General features: G+C 40.0%; 1 protein-coding gene across 3 annotated transcripts in view; it reads left to right on the top strand.

Moving 5' to 3' along the window:
* The window catches only part of SAR1 (SUPPRESSOR OF AUXIN RESISTANCE1), a 77,505-nt gene that overhangs the window by 28,352 nt on the left and 29,280 nt on the right, over nt 1–19,873 (top strand). For all 3 annotated transcript variants that reach the window (XR_016432397.1, XM_090009038.1, XM_090009037.1), the window contains exons 10-15: nt 8,357–8,539; nt 8,629–8,821; nt 8,929–9,506; nt 10,593–10,755; nt 12,386–12,663; nt 12,758–12,945. Coding sequence is in view for 2 of the 3 variants with exons in the window: in XM_090009038.1 (XP_089865164.1) it covers nt 8,357–8,539; nt 8,629–8,821; nt 8,929–9,506; nt 10,593–10,755; nt 12,386–12,663; nt 12,758–12,945 (1,583 nt within the window). In the remaining variant the exon portion in view is untranslated. The remainder of the gene's footprint in view (nt 1–8,356; nt 8,540–8,628; nt 8,822–8,928; nt 9,507–10,592; nt 10,756–12,385; nt 12,664–12,757; nt 12,946–19,873) is intronic.

Raw genomic sequence — 19,873 nt, 5'->3', positions numbered from 1 at the left:
CGGCAGGCTGTGTAACCAAACGGGAGGGGGTGGTCTCAGTGATCAGGCCGAGCCCGGCTTGGTCCCAACCTTGATAGAGGGGGCGACAGGGGAGTGGCCTCAGCCACCCCTTGTCGGCAGTCCCACCAAAGCAGCAACAACAACCTATGGCTGCTGTTGGAATAAAAAAGGAAGAGGGTGCTGGGCACCCTCTGTCCTGGCGAGCCAGAGCCACCTTCGCAGGTGGCTCTGGTCTGCCGGCAACACAAAGAGGGCAAACAAAAGGGGGAGGGTGCTCAACACCCTCCCTTTGGGCGAGTCAGAGCCACCTTCACAGGTGGCTCTGGTTTGCCTACAACACAGAGAGGGAAAAAAAATAGGGGAGGGTGCTCAACACCCTCCCTTCAGGCAAAGCCAGAACCGCCTGTGCATGTGGCTCTGGTCTGCCAGTAGAGGTAGGGAAAGAGAGAAAAGGAGAGGGTGCTCGACACCCTTCATTCTGGAGAGCCAGAGCCACCACCTCTGGTGGCTTTGGTTTGCCGACAAAAATCAGGGAAGAAAAAGAAGGGTAGGAGGTCGATACCCTCTTGCCGGAGAAAAAAAAGAGGGACGGAAGAGAGAGAGACACTTGCAGTGAGAGGAAAACTGGAGGGAGTCAGAGAGAGGAGGGTCGGGGTGTCGGTCCCGGTGAGGGAGAGAGAGACTTGAGGGGTTATCGGGTTACGTCGGCATGAGGTGTGAGCAGGGGCTCCGATGAGGTGCAGGGACGAGGCGTCAGGGTTGTGCGTCGGCATGACTCAGGTGAGCGAGGGTCGGGGTCGTGCGCCGACGAGGGGTGTCGGGAGGGGGGTTTCGTTTCGGGTGTTTTAAAAAGAAAGCCCCCGCTCGGGGGGGGGGGGGATAGAACACGGGGTGTGTGTTGACCCGGATTCGGGTTGGATCCAAAACCTTTTTTTTTAAAGCACGGGTCTTACAATGTCGCCTAGGTGCAGGTGCGGGTACGGAGGGTACGATGCAACAATTTCAAAAGATGTGGGTACGGGGACAGGGCTATATATATGTATATTAAATATCACATAAATATAAAATAAACTAAATATAATCTAAATATATATGCTATATCTAAAATATATATTATATACTGAAAATATAATTATAAATTATAAATTGAATACACACTTGTATGTGCGTGTCGACACGGGTACGAAGGAAAAAACAGAGTGTCAGTACCATAGCTGTGGTATTGAGCCTGGGCAAGCTTAAAGTCGAGATTCTTTCTTGGGAGAAATATTTTCATATGAAAATGTTTCATATGTTTTTGTCTCATGAAGTTTTTTCTGTTGTTTGATGTGTAGGAGTAAGAATTTGTGCTTGTTTCAAGTTTGGGAGACAAGTCTTCAATCAATCATTTTGCATGGGCCACAAATCCCATCAATGCAAAGTAGTGGTACCCATGCAAAAAAATAAAAGAAAGTGAAAATATCAATTAATGTACATAAAAATATGTAATAAAAGAAGAATGGATGTCTTCATAGTGAGAGATGACCATTTTGATATAAAAATTGCAGTTGTCTAAGAAAAATTATTGCTTCAAGGATCCAAAGCTTAAGCATTCCATGACAAGAGGCAATCTATGTGGCAATATTTAGATAAAAACAACACAGTGGAAATTGGAACACCTCTGATATGCACACATATAGATAATTATAATCTAATATGTACGTGCCAGTCACTGATATTGACCTTGCACTGCTATTAGCAAGCGTATTCTTGAGAAACCTGAAAATAAGCAGGTTTTCTCAAGAAAATCCCAGGGTGCATTTTTGTGAAACAAGTGAAAAAGAAAAATATTAAATTTGTAATTGATTTCTCGGAAAGTATGATGATATGTGGGGCTTGTTTGTGTTGGTCACAGGTGAGAATAAAAAATCACGCATGAGAGTAGAAACTGTGATGGTTGGCCACAGGGTTAATCTTGTGACCAAAATCACAGGTCTCAAGGGTTGAGCATTCTCCAATGCTCACGGCAGAATCACAATCAGAGCTTGCACTTTTTTATGTTTCAGTAAACTTGTGAAAGTGGTATGTGTGTGATTTGCAGTCACATGATCTTGAAAAAATCCAAGAATCACGGGGCATTACAAACATGCCCGTGGTGTCTGGTATGGATATTGGCAGTGTTTCTCTTTTGTGCCTAAAATATTTTAGGGTGATTTAACATTTTCATCTGCACTTTGGGTATATTCCTTAGAACCATAATTTTTTAACATTCATTACTCTTTTCAAGTGCTCAAGGGTATTGTCGTGATCTGTTGTTGAAACTATATGCTAGTAGCTCTGTGGAATGAGATAGCTGGATGGTAAAATCACACTATCAGAATAGATCTTGGGTTGAATCCGCAGGGGCTATCTGTCAGCTTGACTAGGTAGGTTGGAGTGGAAATTCCCCAAAAGAAAAAGAAAAAAGAAAAAATCGTTTATTCTTGCATTTGTTTGTTTGAGGTTTGTTTTTCTAATTCCCTTCTAGGTTTTAGGGCATTCTGCATCCTGTCAAGGAGCCAACACTTTGTGCGACATGGCACTGCATGATAACCAGATGAATATTACATATAATCACCTGCTAAATGAGAACTGAACATGAGAAGTTCCTGCTCAGCTTATTTACTGTTACACAATCTTCAGCCTTGGCTCATCTGGCTTGGGTGAGCTGAGGCAAGCTCGAGCTCCTATGAGCCCAAACTAGCTCGTTTAAATAAGAAGATTTTTTTTAAAATTTTTCATAGGGTTCATAGTGAGAAACTGAGATTGGAACTCCTGATCTATCAGTTTCAAGTTTCAACTTACAAGCATACCATCCAACCTGTTTAGCTAACATGTTATTCTTTGCATAATACATATGTTCATCCGGACAAGCCTAGCCGAGCCACGCTGAGCACCCATTGTTTGTGCTCAGCTTGCTTATACTACATGAGTTGCTTGTAGCTCGGGTTGATGAGCTTCATGTGAACCAATCCGATCCGAGCCGCAAGCAGCGTTGTTCATTAACCAGCTGTACCGCCAGTGACAAACACGTGCCTCAAACATGTAAAATGGTTCAAATAAAATAATACTACTGTCACTGAGATTGGTTATTGTAAAAGGTTAAGTGCATTTACCTGTTTGATGAGCTTCTGAGTTCAGGAAAAGTTCCTGCACTGGTCAGGATGTTGAGCCTTTTTTCTTAGTGAAAGCCCACTTGGGAAATAATCTAAGAGAAATATAGAATTTTGATGAACACTCAACATATTGCTGCAATTATCAATTGATTGACCTAAACTTTTTACGATCACTTCATCAGTTACGTCTTAATTATTTGTCCTTGCTCTGTTAGAAAAATGGAACATCTTACCCACACATTTTTGTCAAAAAGAGAACTTGATGAGATAAAATTGAATGAGGTGGCAGGGTTGTGAATTCAGATAACGTCACCGAGAACTTCACAAGAGGGAAGGCGAGAGAAAGGAGAAGAAGGCTGCAACAAACAATCTCCATACCCTTCCTCATGGGTTGTGATTTACTTTTATATCAACAATATAATACATACTAATGATACCCCTGATTAGTATACAAGACAAAGTTACATAAGAGGGTAACAATGAAAACATTAAATACATGAAGGGGCATTACATAAAGGCATCATACCCAAACACACCAATCTGGATACAGATCCAGAACGTCACGTCTCAATAGCCTCCCTCAAGTTGTGCATGGTGGGAATCATGAACAACTTGTTCTTCAAGTACCAACAACACAACTTACTTAGCCCTTTTGTAAACATATCAGCTACTTGACTTGATCTTGAGTCCCAAGAAACTGAGTCATGATCTCCCCACTTTCTATTTTGCATTTTCATGAAATGCTGATCTATCTTAATATGTTTGGTTCTTCCGTGTTGAATTAGATTAAGTGAGATTTTAATCAAACTTTAATTATCATAAAACAATATTGAGTTTGGCATCTATTGGTTTAGATCAAACAACAAATACTTGATCTAGGCTATTTTTGATGAAGCTGCTGCCATTGACCGATATTCGACCTCAGTACTAGAACGAGACACTGCCTTTTGCTTCTTGCTACACCATTAAACTAGATTTTTTTCCAATGAAAATCCAATACCCAGAAACAGAAACTGATCTTCTCTCATTTGGTTCTCTTGCCGAGTCTGCATATGAAAATGCCATCACTGGCAACATACTCTCCCTACTGTCTCTCATTTGATAACCTCCAAGAGTGCCCTTTAGATATCTAAAGATCCTTTTAACTTCAACATGACTAGTGCGTGGATAGTGCATGAACTGAGAAACTTGATTTATCACATAAACAATATTAGGATGAGTAAAAGTGAGATATTGATGCATACCCACAATACTTCTATACCTTGTGGGATCATAAAAAATCTCTCCTTCAACACATTCAAGTTTCTGCTGCAACACACTTGGAGTGAATATCAACTTGCAGTCTTTCATCCCAGCCTTGGTAAGCAAGTCAACTGTATACTTATGTTGAGTCAACATCAATACATCTTTTATCCTATCGACTTCAACACCCAGGAAATACTTTAGATCTCCCAAGTCCTTCATTTTTAAATCTCTAACTCAACACCTCCTTGGTTTTATTAATATGCTCCTCAGAATCCCATGATATCATCAACATAGATAAGTAATGCAATTATCTAGTTCTGACGTTTATAAATAAAATGAGAGTGATCTAGATCATTTTTAACATGACCTGAATGCTTGTTTTAGCCCATATAGTTCTGGACCAGATGAGATCTGCAAAAACCATGTTTCTGAATTTCAAGTGAGAAGCTTTCAAACCATGACCTGAATGCTTGTTTTAGCCCATACATGATCCTGTTCAACTTACACACATAATTAATTGAATCCTTTTTACTATATCCTTTTGGTTGTTCCATGTACACTTCTTTCTTGAGGTCTCCATGTAAAAAAACATTTTTAACATCTAGCTGGCTCAAGAACCAATCGTGATCCACCAATAATGAAAGAATAATTCAGAGTCTCTATTTTTGCAACTAGACTGAATGTTTATTCATAATCCATCCCATGCTCTTGGGTGAACCCCTTTTCCACCAGCCTTGCCTTGTACCTTTCTATGCTGCCATCTTGTTTGTATTTGATTTTAAAAACTCACTTTGATCCAACCACATTCTTCCCTACAAGTCTCTTGACAACATCCCATGTTTTACCCTCATACATTGCTTGCATCTCTTTATTCATAGCTTCAATCCATTTGTTGGATTTTGAAGCTTGATTGTAGGATCAGGGCTCTTGATGTTGGGAGACAACAATTAAAAATGCTTGATGTTGAACACTAAAGTTTTCATAACTCACCCACCGATCAATGGGATGTCGTACTCTTTTGGATCTTCTAGCTGTTTGGACGTTTTGGTCATCTGGCAATTCAACGGTTCCTTGTTCTAAACAATTTTCTGGTGCATTTCGATCCCTGCGGCCGTATATAATTCCTTCAAACCTCCCATCTACCGAATTTGTTCTGCTGATTTTCTGTACTGTAATAATTTTCTCCTCTATTCGGTCTTCTGAATCGCCAAGTTCATTGTCAACTTCATTATTCTCTGCAGCTAGATCCATGAGAAACAAACTATCATCCAACCAGGGTTGATATAGTTGATTTGGCTGTGGCTGTATGCTTTGAGACTTGTTGTCCTTTATGTCAAAATTTAGTTCATAAAAAACGTTTCTCGAAATACAGATGCATTTGTTTTCAACATCATAGCATCTGTACCCTTTGTAGTCATCAACATATCTAACAAACTTGCAAATGTAAGCTTTCTTGTCAAACTTAGTTCTCAAAGACGCATTAATATGAACATAACAAGTGCAGTCGTATGCCTTTAGATAATAATAATTAGGATGCTGTCCAAACAATTCATAATATGGTAATTTATGCTGGAGCACCTTCATTGGCAGCATGTTAATTACTATGTAGTCAAAAGTGCTAGGCGGTGCCTAGTCGGTGGACCCCTAAAAAACTTAGTTGGAGACTAGACATGACTAGGCAGATTAGTTCTTAATTAAAAAATATAAAAAATATGCAAATGAACTGATAAAATTAGTAACAAACATGTATGCAACATAAAATCAATCAACAATAAGCAATAGACAAAAAAAAACATGTCGAACATTACAAAACCTGCCCAAGTCTTAAAAGCAAATGAATAAGCAAAGCAAACAACTATCAACAAATGCCAAATAATTTTAAAATAATCTAAATTCTTAAAATAAAGTGCTAAAACTAACAAGAAACATGTATCCAACATAAAATTAATCAACAACAAATGCACAAAGCATAAGATGTTGCTATCATCAAGCATAGTAAACATGTTATATTACAAAAATGTCCAAATACTATTAAGACTAACAACAAAGATGTATCCAACATAAAATTAATCAACAAATGCACAAAATACAAAATACCACTATCGTGAAGCATAGCTGCATAGTAAACCTGTTATATTACAAAACCTGACTAAAAATTAAGACACATCTACATGCATAAACAAACACATGTAATAATTCAATGTCACATCTACATAATCAAACACACATAACAAATTAATTAAAAAAATGCACATAACAAGTTGTAGGGTATCAATTTTTTTGCTTGGGCAAGGACTGACTAGGCGCCTAGTCAGAGCCTAGGCGGGAAAATTGGTACCCCTTAAGGAGGAAAACTAGGGATCTGGCTGATTCTTAGTTTTTCCTTCGACTAGCCTGACTAGGCGCCAGTGCCTAGTTGGAGCCTAGGCGGGGAAATTGGTACCCATGTAGGAAAACTAGGAATCCGGCCGATTCCTAGTTTTTTCTTTGACTAGCCCGACTAGTCGCCTAGTCGGCGCCTTTGAATAAGCTTCTCAACAAAACCCTTATTACAATGTGCTAGGCGACTATGCCACACTCTTGGTTGATTTGACTCTGACTCATTTACAAAACAAGGAGATAAAGTGCTTTTAGATTTTTCAGCAGACTTGATTGGAACATAGACCGATGAATTTTCTTTGAAGAGATACATATTCTTCCGTCTTTCTCCTTCACCAGCCATCCTCTTCATGTGAAGATCCTTTACATAAACAAGTGTAAAAACGATACAAAAATTTGATATCATCAATAAGTTTAAAAATAGAAACACGATTTTTTTTTATATTAAGAACAAGAAAAACATTTGACAAGTAAAGATTAGAATTGGACACAGGAATAAAAACTTTTTCGGTGTGTGTAATGGGGGAGTGCCATCTCCAATAATAACTCTATCTTTACCAAAGTGAGGAGTCAAGTTTTTAAATTTACCTTCATCTTCAGTAATATGATTCACTGCTCCCAAGTCTAATTTCCAAACTCCTAGATCATTCTGTTTCAAAAGGGCAGTATAGCCGGGAGAAAAGAAGAAGAAGAAAGAAAGCGGGAGAAAAGAAGAAAGAAGAAAGAAAAGGAGAGAGAAGCCAAAGATCTTTCCAGACTTACCTGAGTGGGGAGACCAAGACCCAGCCGTGCTTTGATACCATGTAAATTCAGATCAAGTCACCTAGAACTTCACAAGAGGGAAGGTGAGAGAAAGGAGAAGGCTGCAATAAACAATCTCCACACCCTTCCTCATGGGTCATGAGTTTATATCAAAAGTAGCGGACATACCAATAATACCCCTGATTAGTATACAAGACAAAGTTAAATAAGAGGGGCAACAATGAAAACATTAAATACATGAAGGGACGTTACATAAAGGGCATCACACCCAAACACGCCAATCTGGATCTGGATCCAGATCCAGAACATCACGTCTCAATAAGGGCATCATCCATTTCCCGACAAGGAAGATATTGGTTGTGGAGAGTAGAAATATCCCATGTTTCAAGAAGCAATCTCTATGATGCAGTATCTGGGCCATTGTATGTTAACTTCGCTGTCGTGTTGGATGTGGCCATCTAGTGTCAACTAGAAAAGTACCTTTTCCTGAAGGCCTGAGAAAAGAAAATCCTATTGTTGGCTGCTAGCTTTCACAGAAAGAAGTGAGCACCAGAATTAGATCGAGCTCTGTCCTTTGACTCATCCTCAATCAATTATATGATTGAGTTGCTTCAAATATTAAAAATAGTTTCCTCTACTTGTTCTGCTATTTGTAGTGCATACACAGCTGTCTTGGATTTTTTCCCCTTTTCATCATTCACCACCACTATTGGGTGTATCAATTTCTCTGCACTGCAGGATGAATGCATCTCCTTAAATCACCTCTGCGTAGATAAACACACTTGCTTCATTTCTTCTTAATGTATGAATTGATGAAGTGATTTAACCATTTGCAGGGTCCATCTGCGCGATTTGTGTCTTCAATTTTCCTACGTAGACTGCTCCATCCCGGAGTTTATCAACATGCTGCTTTGGGTGCATCATTTCGAAATCACAAGCATCGACTGACGGAACCTGAAATTCAATCATTATCTTCTGATGGTTTGAGAAAAGAAATTCTTTCACTTATAGAGGGAGAGGTACAATATATGTTCCTCTGTTCATCATTTCAATTTTGGTGTTCATTGTAAAAATATCTGACACTGTGGTTATAAATATGATTCTCCAGGGGGATACTCTGAACCCATTTTCAATAGTGTGTAATTGGAAAAGTTTTTGTGGTGATTACTTCCGGTGTTGGTCTCAGAACAGCATCCCTTATGGTTTACTTGTGGATGGCTCAACAAGCACAGTCGGTTTAATCAGGAAAAACTCATTGTCTTTATTTCGTTGCTTGGAGGACATTGAATTCTTTGCATATGGTGGGCTTTCTTAACATTAGCTGTAGTTTTCATCACTTTGAAAGCAACTTTTTTCCACTACTTTGAAAAGCATTGAGTTGTTGACTTGAATCTTTTTTTCTTTTCAGGTTCGTTTGATGAATTTGGTGATTTTGTGAACTCAGGGTTGAATTTTCCAGTGGATGATCTTGATTGTGAAATTCTTTTCAAAGTAATAAAGTGTGCTGGTTGCATCAGCCAACATTTGGGCAAAGCTGCAGCTCCTGCACTCTATGAATCACTGGCTAATCCTCTTAGTATTTCTTTCGATGATGTCTTGTCTTGTGTCTTGAAGATACTGGAAACAGGGTATGATTTACCAACTACGGAGCATTATATATCTGTATTTGGAGTTGATTCAATTTGGGAGAGGAAACATGCAGCACATAGAAAGCAGAGGAAGTTTTCTATCAATATGTTGTTATCTCTGTCTGAATTATACAACAAAGCTGGTAGCTGGAGTAGAATTTTGAATGTTGTTGAAAATTATTTGAAGAGCCTTATTCCTGGCAGAAGGGATGTCAGAGTGGGAATAGAAGGAAATGCATTTTCTAATGTCAATACCTCCTTGTTGGTCCTTTCTCTGTCTCTATGTTCAAGAGTGATGTTTGAATCTGCTTGTGACCTGCTCTTTCTTTTGGGACATATCTCCAATATCCAAGGACAGGTATGTTCTTAAAATTCTGTATAGAGAGATTATTTTTTTCTCAATTGTTTGTCGCACATTTTTTTTCCATTTGGGAGTTTTTTCATTAATAATGTCTTGCATTTGAATAACTTGGCTGCTTATGTCACATGGACACTTAGCATGCGTGTCCCATGTTGATACAACAGGATGAACATGACATCAGGCAAACCAAGATACTTCATGGACACTGTGTTGTACATAGTCAATACTGTGTCCTTAACTTTCTCTATTTCTTTTTATGATCTTGATTCTTATTTTGTATCTACTTCTGTGTGCTTTTCTTTTAAAAATTGTCATCAGTTACATTATAGTTCAACTTTTAGCTTAGATCAATTACTTAATATTTTTAATCATAATGATATAAAAACACTGATAAAAAATTTACAATTAAGATACTATTCATGTTTTATTGTTTTAGATTATATATGTCTGTATCCATACCCACAGACAAACAATCGTGTCTCCATGTCCTAGTTTTTCATAACTAGTGTTGTGTCTCGTATATGTGTCTGTGTCTGCATGACATAACTTGTGATAAGAAACATCTTCTTTTTATTTCTTATTGGTTGTTGTTTCATCAATAAAGCATTTCTTTTATTTATTTGTATTTGTAGATATTTTTAAAGTTTTTTTTTGAGGCTTACGTCTCACTTCAGTTTTTGTTGGAGCGCTATGCTACGCCTTTTCACAGCATTGATTGACAGCATTAGAGTTTCATCTTTAAAACTATTTCTTGTAAGCCAAACACTTCTACAATTTATTTTACCATATACTATGTGGTGTAAAATATATTTTTAGTGTTTAACGAGCCTATATGAGCCTAGCCGAGCTGAACACTTGTCATTCATGTTCGGCTTGCAGTACATATTTTACCTGTTTGAATAAACTCTTTACGAGCTGAACATGAGCTGGTGGTGGTGGTTCATTTCCCAGCATGGCATTTTCTGTAATATTCTTTATGTTCTTTTCAATTAGATGTTTGTGGTATGTTCCTTTTAAGGTCCAAAAGAAAAAAACCAAGATACTGAGCTTCCATAACCTAAAACACTTTTTTCTTCCTTCCAGCTTCAGATGGGTTATGAAGATTCCTCAAAGATACAACTTCAGTTGATCCCCATGATTCAGGAGATTCTTTTGCGGTGGTTTATTGTGCATATGCTGGCAACAAGTCCATGCGAACCTCTTGCTTTGGAGGACTTCAGTTATCAACTTTCCTCATTGCATATTGGTACTTCTCTTGCAGTGTATGTTGTGTTTTGTGTAATTTAGTATATTTTACAGTTAACTAAATTTGAAGACAATGATGCTCCCTTGTGGTGTTTCTTCCATGCGAGTCCCTTGCTTTGGAGGATTTCACTTTTCAACTTTCATCATTGCATATTGGTACTTGAATTATGTTTTTGTGTATTGTGTATTGTGTAATTTAGCATACAATTAACTGAATTCCATATCAATGATGTTTCTCATAATATTTATCTGCACTTTACTAAATTCTGATCATTCATGGTAGTGTCCTGTACTGCAGACAGCAACTCAGTCTGCACCTTATTCATGCAAGTTTGGTGTCTGTGTAATGAAACAAGAAAAAGTGCACAAATGGATGCCTCTAAGGACTACAAGAATGTACAAGTACAATATACCACTTATGGGCAAAATAAAAACTCAGAAAGAGTCACACAAGCACAAGCGACTAAAGGGATACACAATATAAAAAAAAATATTTTATTTATCACTAAATTCCTATGCAAAGCATGAGAAATACAATGGGAGAGATCCCATGTTTATAGAGCAAAAAGGAGAGCAAGGGGCTAGTTTTAACGACCATAAAAATAAAAACAAAAAGCAAAAAATGATATACAAAACTGCCCCTAATGGGCAGGTCCTATTACATGATGGAAAAGATGAAAATGCCCCTAAAGGGCATGACCGATTACAAGCATTACATATGAATAAATACTGTACATATATATGTACCAATATATATATATATATATATATATATATATATATAGAGAGAGAGAGAGAGAGAGAGAGAGAGAGAGAGAGAGAGAGAGAGAGAGAGAGAGAGAGAGAGAGAGAGAGAGAGAGAGAGAGAGAGAGCACAAAGTGTCCATTGTTAGTGGACAATTTTCCGCCGCTGATCCGCGGAGGATCAGCAGCTTATATATATACACACACACACGAAATAGCGGCGGTCGTGACTGCCATTAATTCGTGCTTTTCTGCCTAGACCTTTGGCGGGGGTTGTGACCCCGGTTAAAGGCCTAAAAACCTCAAAAAAGGGGGAATTGGATGCGTCCGACCACCTGTCCGACGATTGGGCGTCCATCAATACTACCAATATTATATATATACAAATTAACAATCTGCTGTTCTTCATTTCGGTAGCCTTTACAATATCTGTTAATATTACTCTTTCTAGGTAGTACACAAACTATGGAAGGGTTTATATGTTTGCATAGGCTTTTGTTTTGTTTTTTTTCTTTTGTGTTTCACACATGCATGCATGCAAACATTTTGTATTATTTTTCTTGCAAAAATATAAAGAAACAAGTTTGAAAGTTTTTCAAAATACAAAAGAAACAAAAGAAAAAGGAAAAAATGACTTAAAATGTATACAAATAAAAAAGTATAAAAAATATTGTGATAATGTCACTATATTATCCTGATATTGTTGCGGTATTGTATATTCTGGAGTTATTTGGATAATATCGTAATATTTTTAGAATATCAGCCATATTAGTGACTATGGTTTCACTTTATTACGGCAATTTTTATTTTGGCTCTGCTGCATGTGTTGGCTCTTGTGTGTCTTACTCTAACTTTGTTTATATGCGTATTTCCCTTGCTTGTGGCAGATAATAAACATGACAGGAGATTAAGACGCGATAAACTTGGTACATACAGTGCCACACTTTGCTGTTTTTTGTTACTAGAGTATCCAAGTCATGTTGAAGAACACAGCCACCTCACATCTCGGTCTTTTCTTGGGCCTTCCATGTTTGCTCTCGTATTACAAAATTTTATTAGCTGGATTCTTTCTGGAAGGATTGGAGACAAAGCTTCATTTTTCTTCAGCCATATCGTTAAATTGGCAACAATTCTAATTGTAAATTGCCAATATGAAGCTGTTGAGGTAGTTGTTTTCTTTTTGTCACCTTGGTTGAGTCAGTTTTTTTGTTCACAGTGCATGATTGTGATTGTTCCTTTGTTTGATTTGTTGCATGAAGAACCTAATCATTGCCGTTGATGCATATTCACGCAAGAAGAAAATATCACAAAGCATCCAAAATGGTGATGGTGAATGGAGTGTGTGTCTTTACCTTCTTGGTTTTTGTTTGCTTGTTCGGGCACATTGTAGCCTAAATCAGTTTCTCAAAGAAAGGAAAGTTCGTGAAGCTGTAAATTGTTTCTTCAGGTGGCATTTCTGATCACACTTAATGTTCTCATCGTGATATCCAGTATTTAAGTTATGGAAACAATTATGATATTCCATTCTCTGTCAGAATCTTTCTTCTGCTATTTTTTATTCTGTTTGCAACCTATGTCACAGGGATTCGGCTAGCAGGGTGCCGCACCCGCGTCGACGCGACTCGACGCGGGTGCGGGTTCGGGTGCGGCACCGGGTGCGGTCAACCCGATCCTGGGTGCGTTGACCGCACCCAGGATCATTTAGGTCCATTTGTTTTTTGGATTTTTTTAAAAAAAAAAAATTGCCCTGTGAAATGGGCTGCGAATTTGAATTTTTTTTACAAAAAAATCTGTTGTCAGGGCCCTGACAGACAGCTGCTGTCTGTCTTTAAAAAAAATCTGCATGTCAGGGCTGACAGACAGCAGCTGTCTGTCAGGGCTGACAGACAGCTGCTGTCTGTCAGCAGCTGACAGCAGAAAAACCCCGATCCCCTTATATATATATATATATATATATATTTTTTTTTTTACATTTTTGCCCCTGCCGCACCCCCGCACCCGGGTTTTTTGGAAGTGCCGAATCCCCGCACCCGCACCCGCACCCGCGCCCGCACCCATGTGACATAGTTTGCAACTTGTTTCCTTCTAAAAGTTATGGCATGTTTAGGTGTTAGAGATGGCTCTCGTATGGCTTGAGATTAGGCAGTACCTGCGTTGACAAAATATTGTCATAGTGTTAGTGAGGGCATTGGTAGCATGGTATTGTGTGAGTATTCAATTGGAATGGCTAGTGAAGGCATTGCTAGCATGATATTGTGTATAGTAGTTTTCAATTGAAATGGCTCCGAGTTGCACCTAACTGTTAGTTTCAAAATTTCTCCACATTTCTTTGGCATTATGTACTGTAAGAACACTGACTGGGCTGGATTTGGAAGCATATGATCACTCCAAGTTCTAATGTCTTCATACAATCATCAAGACATTTATTGCAGTGGGAATATCGTACATCATGTCCCATGAACTCTCCAACAAAACAGTATGAGTACTTAGAAGATGCAAAACCATGTTGGCATAATAGGTGGGAACTGAGGTGCCATTCTATTAACGATGCTGGTGACTGTAGGGTGAGACATTTGGTTGGGGTTTAATTTGAAGGTGTAGGATTCAAGTTATTCCAATGGAACCTTATCTCAACATGGGCTGCCGTAAGGGTGAAGTGGCCTTTAGGCTGGGGAAATTGAAGAAAATGTAGAAATCTTTCTGGAGCTAGGAAAGGAGCTTGTCCTCTAACAGATCTGGAGGTCCCATCTTATATGGAGATATTATACATATCGTTCCTTGGTACAAAGACAAATACTCTCAAGTCTCAAGGGATATTGCAATGTGCAAACTTGTACAAGCCAACCCTAGATTACTAAAATACATAAACAAAGACAAAAAAAACTCTGGAAAACTGCATCCCATCTTTGGCAGCATACCCAGTGGTAAAATGACTAAACAATCCCTTAGACTGTTCAGATAGTACTTTGTGGAAGTATGTCTTCCCCTAGAAATTTGGGTGCTGCACATGTGAGGCTTATCCTTATCCTGCTTGGTCCAACTTTAGTGGAAATCAATACCTACTAAGCTCTGTACCCTGATCAAATTTGGTGTTTTTTGGACTCCTTATTTTTCTTCCAGGTCATCTTGTTATGGAATATATGTTTGCTGTTTTGAAAGAATTATAAGCCAGTGGGATTTGAGGCCACAATCTGTCCTAGAACTTGCTGAAATTATGAGTATGTGGCAGACAGACTCTAATGAGATTGATGGGGACATTTGAAAATACTCCTAGATGCTGCTTGACTGTTCAAAAGGTAGTGGTAGACATGAATTCTATACAGGGGCAATTCAGTCCTTTTACCCTTGCATCATGTATCTTTGTTATTACTTGTATTCTATGTCACAGGGATTCGGCCAACCAGGTGCCGCACCCGCGTCGACGCGACGCAATGCGGGTGCGGTCAACCCGACCTTGGGTGCGGTCAACACACCTAGGGTCATTTATGTCCAACTTTTGGACTTGAAAAAAAAGAGGCCCGCTGAAATGGGCATGACAGCCAGAAAACTTAGGAACTGGTTTGTCAACATGGCGAGTTTTGAGACACAACTCTTCAACTTTCTTTACCGCAACCACATGCCGTAGCCAACTACCAAGGAGTCTCTTCTCCGAATCGTTTCTCGGGGTCAAGCACATGCTAAACCTGCAAAGGTGCCTGGTTCAACAAGATTCGATTGACAGCGGTGAAGAGATCACTTTCTTCTAGCGGCGAGTGTGACTCACCGAGCTTCTTCTGTCTCTTGAGTTGCTTCGTGGTCGAAGGGAAATGATCCTCATCGAATTCTGCAGAGGGGATTGCGGTCGGGAGATACCTCCATCTCTTGGACAGGATGCTGGTCCTCACCACAACTTTGATGGCGAGTGAATCAGGCAATGCATTGATACTGCACCTGGTGGCTTTCTTTTTCATTCTCACCTTTTACTGAAGATTTGACACCTCTCGTTGTTGATGGGAGCTTAACTCTTCATGAAAATCTGGATGGTCTCGGAGAACAATCATACTGTAGCCTGAAAATTTTAGAGAGCACAAATGGTTCTGTTAAAATAGAGGGTTCAGGAAGGCGAAAGGGTAATGATGCCTATGTTGGCCCGTACAGATTGCAGTCCACTGTACCTGCCTGCAAATATTAAATCAGATTTTGATTTCCTTTCGAGATATGCGTTGGGCTGGAGGTTACGTACTACAAAAATTAATATAAAATATCTAAAGCCAATGAGCTGTCAGATTTTGGGGCAGGATGTAATGATCATGGACAATACAACCTTTCTTCTTGGATGACCAGCTTGGTTACCATTCAAAAGTAGCTCAGTTACGTTACTAGGCGAGAATAACTAAAAGAGTCGGATGGGAAACCAAGCATATATGTCCTGGCCAGGGGGAAAATGGGGTCTCGTCCCATTTAGACCGATGTTCGTACCTTATTTGGTTCTTTTACATGTAATCAAATATCCATCAAATCCTAATATTTGTCTGATTCAATAGCAAAAAATTAAAACCATATATGCATCTAGCAGTGCTTGATTAAACTATTAAACTCGGCTCAGACCAGTAGAGCTTAATGAAGCTTTGAAACTCGATTAAGCTTGGTTACTGCAGTCTTATAATGATGAATTTTAGCATATATATAATTTTTGTTTTTTAAAATGTACTCATGATAATTGTTTTTTATTTCATTAGTGTTACTGTTGTTAACTGTTAAAACTTCAAAATTGTATATATATATATATATATATATATATATATATATATATATATATATATATATATATATATCGCCCTCCTGCATCCCCACACTCAAGTTTTTTAAAAATGCCGCATCCCCGCACCCATGTTGCATAGCTTGTATTCTGTGGTGCAGTTTTATCTACCGGCCTCCCCCTTCTCATGAATGAGAGAAGGTTTTGCTGTTCCGATCTTTCTTCCTTTCCCTCTGTTTCTTTTTCTTCTCTTCCTCTTTTCATCGTATTTGACAAAGATCCGTCAACTCATTTTGCCACATGTCACATCACCATAGGACCCCACGACTGTAAGATTGGTTTTTGATTTGAACCTGGGCTTTTTCTTTCATTTGTGCAATTTTACAGATTTTTAAAAGAAAAATCATGTCATTTGGAACAAGCAAGGTTGCCAAAGTAAGAAGTGCAGTGAACGATGCGGGAAGCAGAAGCGACAAACAAGCCATTTTAAAATTTATAGGAAAATGTATCAATTTGAAAGCAAAATAGGAATAAAAAAGGAAGCAATATGGGAACTAAATAGGAATCAGACATGAAGCAAATAAAAACTAAAATAAAAATGACTATTCTTATATTTTATGATTTTTTAGTGTAAATTAAAATTTTGATTAAAATCTAACAATGATGGTTGCCAATTTAAAGAAAGCATATGGGAAGTGAGTCGAAGCGTGAGAGAAAGCACATGAAAAACATGAAAGAAAATGTGAGAAAAACATATAGGAAGCATGCAGGGAATATTAATTATACATATATGTACATATATATATGTTTACATATACGTATGTATATGTATCTATATTTGTATAAGTATACATATATACATGTCTATACTATATATATTACATATTTTTTGTAATATATATACATTTTAGATTTTTCTCCCTTATTTTTATTTTTTGCTAGACTTTGACCAGCTTTGACTAGCCGTTAGGCTAGTCTAACGGGACGAGAGTTCGTGGATCATGAGCTCGTGGTGTTCAAAGAACATTTTTATCCACCATCCATTTTCTCCTTGTTGCCTTCTCTCTTCATCCTTATCTCCTTTCTATCACCATGGAGGATCACAATGAGTCTGTTACTGCCATTCCTTTGAAGCTCAGTGACCAATTACGTGATGTGGGTCTCTATCATAAAGTACCACATTTGGGGCAAAGGACTATGGGGATTAGTCGATGACACCAAGAAGGAACCAAAGTTAGTCCTCACAAAGATGGACCAAGGAAAGAAAGTTGCACTTCAAGGAGATGACTAGGGATGACAATGGATTGGGGCTGTGCCCCTGTTTGGACCAGGGATGGAGGACATGAAATGGGGAATGGACCGGGGATGGAGGCGGGGACAAAATTACTCTTGCCCCGCCTTGTCTTTCATTACATTGCCCTGCCCTGCTGTAAAACCCACGAAAAAAAACTTTTTGAACTCGAGTCGGATCCGATAATCCATTAGGGTTAAAGATCACAGGGGAAAGAGGGTTTTATTTTAAACCCTTCCTCTCTTGCGCCCCTTTTCCGAATCTCTCTCTCTCTCCCCCCCCTTTCGAGCTCTTTAAGAGCAACGTAGAGGGGAGGGAGGACACACATCACGCTCGCCTCCCTCCTCCCGACGTCTCTCTCGCTCTCGTTTTCGCCGACGACCTTCCACCTCCTCCGACAGCCTCACCGGCAACCCCGACCGACACCTCCTTACGCTGCTGCTCTCCTCCCTCCCTCTCGATTTTCCTATGAGATTTCCCAACGATCATCGTCGCCAGCGACCGCGGCCTCCAGCGACAGTGCTGCCGACATCCTCACCCTGACCTTCCACTTTCGTCGCAACCCTCCACCTGGTGTTACAGCAGGCCCCGACAACGATCGTCATCGTCAGCAACCACAACCCGATCTCCTTTCCCTTTCTCTACTTCCGCCGGCGACCGACGACCACCTTTGTCTGGCAACTCCTCTGCCAGACCCCTTCTCTGATCGATGCCTCCATCACCGCCGGCCTCCAACCCCGATCGTCGACCATCACGATGGGAAGGCCCTCAGGTAACGATTTACCCCTTCTCCTTTTGTCTTTTCTCTTTCGCTGGGGTAGCTTCGACGTCGGTCTTCAGGCAAAGGCTTTCACTCCTTGCCTGTCTTCGTCCTCTTCTGTTATTCTGGCCAGCAAGCAGGGGCATCGCCCCTGCCCGACCTCTTGTTGGTTTTCGTTAAGCAGGGGCTTCACCTCTGCCTCTCCATGGTCTTAGTCAGGCAGGGGCAAAGCGCCCCCTGCCATTTTTGGTCTTCGTCGGATGGGGGTGAAGCCCCATACCATCTGCCTCTGCCCGTTTGACAGGGGCTAGACCCCCCTTGTCTCTGCTGTCCATCAGGCAGGGATCAGGACTCCTTGCTTCTGCCACCCATGCCTCTCGGTCAGGCAGGAGATCAACCCCTGCCTGCCTTCATCTTGGTCAGGCAAGGGGCTAGCCCCTGTCGACCAGATCTTTGGCAAGGGGCTGAGCCCCTGCCCCCACTTGTTGTTTCTCAGGGGTTGGCATGGTGCCTGACCCTGATCTGACAACATGCACGCCCATTCGGCAAGGGTTGGTCCCCACCGACCCTCTCATCATTTTCCTTAGAATCGTGCGGCAGCGGCTGGACCCTATCGCCTGGATCTCGGCAGGTAGGGAGCAAGGCTCCCTGCTCCTGCCACTTTATGTCAGGCAAGGGCTATGCCCCTGCCTCTGTTGCAGGGCTCCCTGCCTCTACCTCTTTCGGGTAGGCACGGGCATCCCCTGCTTTTGCAGTGTTGGCAGGAGGCGTGCATGCCTCCTTTCTTTTTCTTCTCTCCAATATATGTTGTACTAATGCCTTTAAGCATCGCAGGTTACATGGAGGAGCTGGCTCGCCTTCGTGGTTCGAGCCCGTACTGACCTACGCTGCAGGGTACGAGGAACCGCAACCCCTCAAGGTAGGGAATTCTTGCGTAAAAGGACAATGCACGGATAAATGCTAAAATAAGGAAAGATAATTAAAAATGAAAGAGGACGATGACATACATATACGTATAAAATAAATACATGTCTTTTAACTCAAGGACGCGGTTTCACGATCCTTGTCCTCTTTACTTTCCTTGCACGTTACTTTTCTGTTGCCCCGCGCTTTATGCGTCACGACCTTTACATTTTGTCTCTTTTAATTTTTGCATTTTCCTTTCTGTTGCCCCACGCTTTATGCACCAAGGTTTTCCTTTTTGTATGCTCTCCTACCTTGCATATTACTTTCTTACATGTCTAGTTAACCGAGGTACGGTTTCGTACCTCGTGTACTGCCCTGGGTATGTCACTTGCTTGTGTGTTTGATTGGTCGAGGTACGATTTCGTACCTCGTGCATCGCTTTCAGTAATCACGTAGTTGCTCGACTGTTTAGTGAGGTACAATTTTGTACTTTGTGCATTGCTTCTGAGGTTTTGCGCTCGACACACAGTTTTGCACTTTAGGAATCAATCATACTTTATCGTCGCACTGTAACGTGCACCTGCTTATTCTTTTGTTAGCTTGCACTCATTGAGTGCAGCTTCGAGCGCATTTCAACTTATTCCTTTGTCTTAAAAGGCATGATGCACACTTATGCACTT

This window comes from Nuphar pumila, chromosome 6 (assembly GCF_984573655.1).
Source record: "Nuphar pumila chromosome 6, dmNupPumi1.hap1.1, whole genome shotgun sequence".
Classification (NCBI taxonomy): domain Eukaryota; kingdom Viridiplantae; phylum Streptophyta; class Magnoliopsida; order Nymphaeales; family Nymphaeaceae; genus Nuphar; species Nuphar pumila.
Note: the sequence above shows the minus strand (reverse complement) of the source record. Positions and strands in the feature narration are given on the sequence as shown.